General features: G+C 35.2%; 1 protein-coding gene across 1 annotated transcript in view; it reads right to left on the bottom strand.

Annotated features, from left to right (window-relative positions):
- LOC106474364 overlaps positions 1 to 3,470 on the bottom strand; it is an 11,280-nt gene extending 7,810 nt beyond the window's left edge. The window contains exons 1-3 of the mRNA XM_022402675.1: positions 3,401 to 3,470; positions 1,588 to 1,705; positions 1,058 to 1,227 (exon numbers count right to left, since the gene is read on the bottom strand). Coding sequence (XP_022258383.1) covers positions 1,058 to 1,227; positions 1,588 to 1,705; positions 3,401 to 3,439 — 327 coding nt within the window. The 5' untranslated portion in view covers positions 3,440 to 3,470. The remainder of the gene's footprint in view (positions 1 to 1,057; positions 1,228 to 1,587; positions 1,706 to 3,400) is intronic.
- Between the last annotated feature and the right edge of the window lie 3,102 nt (positions 3,471 to 6,572).

The raw sequence follows: 6,572 nt of genomic DNA, 5'->3' as shown, positions 1-6,572 counted from the left end.
CCCTCGTGTAGCTATGCGCGAAATTTGTAACAAACAAATAAACATTGGTATATAACATAATTTTTATCGAAAATAAACACTTTATTTGTTTCTGATAAAAGCTTGTTCATATTTTTAGCTAGTAATTGTGTTATTTCTTTAGTTTTAGTCACGTTCTTAAAGAAGGTTTCATCTACTTAGAACTGTGAATAAATAGTTGAGTTAGTATTAAACGTTTTACAGTGGTGTATTGGGAGGGGGGTGGGGGATTCCTGGTTGACCGAACTCTCCTGTCTTTTTTTATTTTTCTTCTTGACAATAGTATACAATATGTTTTAAACAGTGGTACAAAGTTTTAATTTTTCAACACACAAAAATAATAAAATATTTTATTAAAATACAAATTTAAATTTAATCCTTTTTTGAAAAACCGGAAATCTTTACTTAGCACCATTAGCGCTTGCATGCTCCAAAGTCAGGCATATTTTGACATCAGATTTGGAATCAACCGTCGGGAATCCTGGACATGTCACTGCTATACCCAGAAGAAGGCTTAAACATTGTACTATGTTACATAAAACATACTGGAACGTTTTAAATGTATTTTGGTTTGTAAGAATAATTATAATGAAATGCCTATAAGCTTATAAAGAAGAAAAAAGTTTGTTATATTCCGACAAGTAAAACTTAGCTAACAGGAATTCAGTTTAATTCTATCTCAAAGATTTAGGGGCCAGATTCAGGTACATAATGAGGACGCTTTGTGAAAGGTTTTTTTTAAGGGCACAGCTACAAAATGAACTATCTGCGCTGTAGCTACTGCGGGGAACAATAAAACCCAGGTTTTTTTTTTGGCGTTATAAGACGTGTTATAGGTAGAAAGAAAAAAAACAAACACCTGAATTAGTTTATCAAGAAAATACGGGGATGAGTTTATGCATTATCTGATCTATTTAGTTTATTGCTTTGGAAATTAAAATAAAAATATTATCTTCGTTTCTAAATGTCTTGATTATTCACAAAGTAAACTCCCATGATTTTAACGTCAATGTATGTAAATAGGAGTGTTCCGTCGTACCTGCCTCGTTCCACACCCTTTCAGGGGTATCCTCAGCTCGTAGTAATTACTCCCATCACCGAAGAACTTGCAGGCGCTTGTTCTGTCATAATCTGTGTACGTCACTCCACGGAATGGATTAACGAAGTTTATCTTGACGATCATCTCTCCCGACTCACAAGACAGATAAGCTGGAAAATATAAGTTTTATGTTGTGTGCTTCTTTTCTCGTAAACAGAGTCACTGAATAGGGTTAAATTGGTAAGTACAGAATCTCGTGTAATTGTTATTCGAGAATTAAATTCTATGAGTCTAATATAACAATGCCTAGAACTACGACATCCTGCTATAACAAACAGTTTTTTAACATCATGTTTTAATTGGTTGAGAGACTGGTTTCGATAAAATCTGCTACTGAAAGTCACGGTTGATTGTTTATTTAACAGACGTGACGTAAGAGAGGCATTGAAGATGTAATGAAACTTGTCTAAATGAGTTAACCTAATAAAAGGTTAAAATAAAGGTCGTTGGACTAAAATAGTGAAGTGTACCTCTTGTTTTGTTGGTAAGGATCTCGCTGCTGAACTCGTCTGCTACTGCTGAACGCACAACACTGTCAACATGGGTGTCATCTCGCTGAGGTTCCTGTCCACGCAGGAAGGAAGGTAGCTGGCGGTGTACAACACAAAAGTAGAATATCAAAATTAGATTCAGGTTCTCTGATAATCAAATAGTTTCACAGAAACACTGGTCTGAAAGTTGTGCTCCAGAGAAATCGACAACGTTATAACAACGTTGTATAATGCTTTTCCTATTCAACTTACCCATATCTTAGTGTGAGATATCCTAATGGACAAGTTTTAACTGATTTTACCCATATTGTCCATTAGGATATCTCACACTAAGAAGATATAGGGTAAAAATCGGTAAAAGCAGTTAAAACTTAGGATATCTCACACTTGGACACGTTTTATTAGAAAAACGGACCACTGAATGTTTTACGATGTGGAGGTATTCGATTATAGACGTTTCAACCATTTTTATCTTTTCATGATAGCAGACAGCGAAAACAAATTCCACTGCTTGAAACCGTAAACTTACTTATGTTTTGAAATATAATGCTTCAGTAAAGCCGTTCTGGTCTCAGTGTTTATTAGTCAAACTAAGGGATTTTTTTTATTACTGATCTCAGCTTTTGAAGAGCACAAACCTATATACCAATATATATAAACCTTAATCGAGGTTGTGTAAGTCTAAATGTTTATCTTTGTTATTCCATGTGTAACTTTTTAAGTATGTTCTCTCACCAATCCACTACCAGAAACCAATCATACCGTGAAACTATCTTCAAACTACGTAACCCGAATGAAGGGTACCTGATGATGACAAAACTTTGTACATTTGCTGTTATGTTAAACTTATATTCAAGTTTTTCTTCATTACCCATTCAAGCCGTCTCCAGCCATTATAAACCTGTATGTTTGAAACCCTCGGGTATTGAATCGACACAATTTCCAACTATGTCAGTAGCCTAACGTTCATTGAGCTTAATCTCCTTTATGGTGATAATTTTATTTTGCTGTATTTTTTTAAGATACGGCTTTTAATCACCGAAGTCCAGAAGTTGGCTTTAATTAATCATAAGTTTTCAATAAATTCGACTCTACGAACAACACACTGTGTGTGTGAATACAACGTCTTTGTACACGAAATTCGAATTTATAACTTAGTGTCACGACAACATTGTCAACTTTCTTTGTTTGAATAACAATAATCATAGTTCTCACACTCACAGATACTAAATAAACACTTTTATTTGTTTATTTAATTTTTTTATAAATTGTAGATTGCTTATTTAAGTTACTGTTTTAATATAATTATAACAACATTAACGAACCCAGTTTGTATTAGTAGGCTTAACATTTGTGAATAAAATCACAAATGTTATTGTGTCGGCAAAGTTTAGAAAGAAATGAACATGTTGTCTTTTAAATCTTATAACAACCACACGTGAAATGTGATGGATGAAATTTGACCTTTAACACTCCCTTGATCACCACCAAAGACCGCCATAGAAGGCCCACCCAGTTTCAAAGAGAGCGCGAACTGGTAGTAATTACATTGAGTAGTTTCGTCTGCCCGCCGGTTTCCGTGCCAAGTCTGTTTTGACGCGAAAACAGGCGATGCAGAAGAAATATATCATTTTATGATGCACCATTTTCGTGCGGTGTCATTTCTACGCTATTATGATTTATATTTTACTCTACAAGGGCAGTGAATGAGGGGTAAAAAAAAGAGAAGATAACTATAATGATTATCCGCAACACTATTTTCATATGTGAAATTGGGAGTGACGTCACTTACCGAGACCAACAGCATCAGAAGTACCCCACAGGCCATCATTTAAATTGTCTTTTGAGGTCAAAACAAAAGCTGAAAAAAAAATATAATATTTTTGTAAGACAGTGAAAACCTTAAAAAATTGCCACAGATAACAATAGGGCAAAACATTCTTACCATGGGCGCCCGCAGGGGAGGGGGAGAGGGCACGTCCCCCCCGAGAAAATGAGAAACACGTTTCTTTATTCATTTAGCACATGTATATGAATTTTTTATTTAATTCACAATTTCATACTATTCCCCCTCCCCCCTGGAAAATTTTGCCCCTCCCTGGAATAATTTCTGCGGACGCTCATGCAATTTACATATAATTTAAGTACAACAAGGCACACGTTGTTATCTAGACCATCTTATGTGCTATACAAAACATTAAAATTAAAATAAGATAATCAAAGCCAGACCTTGTCGTTCAAATATTTATTAAGCCTTTAAATTAAATGCATCCATTACATCTGGAGGCAACCCATTCCAAAGACCATCCGTCCAATTGAGAAAGTTTAATTTCTTCCGTTTTATTGACACACGGAGTGCGTAATAGTAAACCCTAAAAAAGGAAACCTACCTATAAGTAAAATTACACAGTAAACAGTTCTTCGTGTAACATAACAAACGTTCAAAGCGTCCGTCACTATTATCAGTTAAAGTCCTTCGCTATGGACTACCCTACATTTGTCGTTTCTTAAAACATAAATCTAAAAATTCCACCAATAGAGGGCGACCCTTCATTCTTGGAATTCGGAATTCCAAAAACTATACCGAAATCAAGAATTGTTATGTGTTAAACTAACCCTAATTGTCAAGAAATATCAAAAGTCGTTTTGTAACACTTGTAAGTAAAACAAGAAACTCCACGAGGCTCTAAAGTAAATGGGGGGTCTATTAAAACAAACATTTCGGATACACGAGGTATTAATCAGATATAAAATGACAAAATTGGGAAGGTTAACACGCCACCTACTCAGGGTTAATCACGCTTCATGAGATCGTTATTCAGGTTCCGTGCTACTCTTGGGGATAGCTTCCCAATCGCCGTACGTGCTTGATGACTGCTTTATTACATACTAGAGTTTGAACTCTCACTTCTGTTGTGATGAGATTTGTGGTGGGTGGTGAAGTCCATCTTAGGTCATATGTCTTCGCTAAATTTGGGCGTCGGCTTCCAAGGTACCAAAACCATTTTAAACTGCACCGTGGGGGTTTGACAGTTATGAGGTCAATTGGGATTTCTCAGAAACTATTTCTTTAGATCGTTTTTCTCATTAGAACAACTGTTGAGTTAAAGGTGTTGTTGGAAGCTGTCAATTCCGGTCGAGTGTTATTTTAGCTGACTAAACCATTACCTGTCGAGTGTTGTTTTAACTGAATACAGCCTGCCGAGTGTTGTTTTAGCTGACTAAAGTACCACCTGTCGAGTGTTGTTTTAGCTAACTAAACCATTACCTGTCGAGTGTTGTTTTAGCTGACTAAACCACTATCTGACGAGTGTTGCTTTAGCTGACTAAAGTACCACTTGTCGAGTGTTGTTTTAACTGACTAAACTACTACCTGTCGAGTGTTGTTTTAGCTAACTAAACCACTACCTGTCAAGTGTTGTTTTAGCTAAATAAACCACTACCTGTCGAGTGTTGTTTTAGCTAACTAAACCACTACCTGTCGAGTGTTGTTTTAACTGACTAAACCACTACCTGTCGAGTGTTGTTTTAACTGACTAAACCACTACCTGTCAAGTGTTGTTTTAGCTAACTAAACCACTACCTGTCGAGTGTTGTTTTAGCTAACTAAACTACTACCTGTCGAGTGTTGTTTTAACTGACTAAACCACTACCTGTCGAGTGTTGTTTTAGCTAACTAAACCACTACATATCGAGTGTTGTTTTAGCTAACTAAACCACTACCTGTCGAGTGTTGTTTTAGCTAACTAAACCACTACCTGTCAAGTGTTGTTTTAGCTAACTAAACCACTACCTGTCGAGTGTTGTTTTAGCTAACTAAACCACTACCTGTCAAGTGTTGTTTTAGCTAACTAAACCACTACCTGTTGAGTGCTGTTTTAGCTTATTAAACCATAGAAACTCAGTCTTCACTGGTTATTAAAGCAGAGTTTGGTAAGACTCTCACCCAACGCTTTTCCCAATACAACTTAGCTTTTCTTAAACTGCAACAGGTTATGTCCACTGTGATAATACTGTCTGACGTTTTCTCCAAGCTAACGTTACTACAATATCAATTGATTTCGAAAGTCCAGGGATATATATATATATATCTTTATTATGAACAACTTCCTCAAATTGTTTGATTTAAAAGTTAAACTGATTATGGCGTTAAACAGTAAAACTTTATAACACCTGGTGTCAAAGACCGTAAATAAGATCTTATCGTTTCTGTAAAATATCAAATTTAAGTTTAATATTTTTCACAATTATTATGTTTCACTATGCTTATGTGTTACTTCTGTTTTACAGATCATCTTGTTGCCTCGTATTATTTTTTCTTATTTGTTGTGCAAGAGAAAAACAGAACAAGTCAAAGAAATTTCCCATGACAAGGCTGGGGCTTTTGACGTCATTTCTTGATTGTTATCTATCTGCATTCCACACTCTTAGATTTTGTGACGATTAGAAATATCTTCTAAGATTTGTTCGTTAGTAATATGCTGTATTTTATCTTTAATACTGCAACACTAAAATTTAACTAATGCAACATTCTAAACACGTGTTCATGATTCATAAGCACTCGTCTTTTACAAACCAGTTCTTTCTCCAAGTCAGCTCTGAGATGAAGTAAAGAAACAGAGCAGAAGGTAACGAATAAGAAAACCAAGTTGTCTTTCTGTGATAAAAATTGAGTTACATAACAGCTCCTAATAATGGACATCTTGAAAGGAATAGTTAGTAAGCACATAAGTGTATAAAGAATGTATATAAGCAATACGATTCAGCTTACACTTCGGACAACATAGAGAATTCTCCATAAATAAGACAACATAGAGAATTCCCCATAAATAAGACAACATGGAGAATTCTCCATAAATAAGACAACATAGAGAATTCCCCATAAATAAGACAACATAGAGAATTCCCCATAAATAAGACAACATAGAGAATTCCCCATAAATAAGACAACATAGAGAATTCTC

Source organism: Limulus polyphemus, unplaced genomic scaffold, assembly GCF_000517525.1.
Source record: "Limulus polyphemus unplaced genomic scaffold, Limulus_polyphemus-2.1.2 Scaffold7122, whole genome shotgun sequence".
Classification (NCBI taxonomy): Eukaryota; Metazoa; Arthropoda; class Merostomata; order Xiphosura; family Limulidae; genus Limulus; species Limulus polyphemus.
The sequence above is the reverse complement of the archived record's forward strand: the minus strand, read 5'-3'. Positions and strand labels throughout refer to the sequence as shown.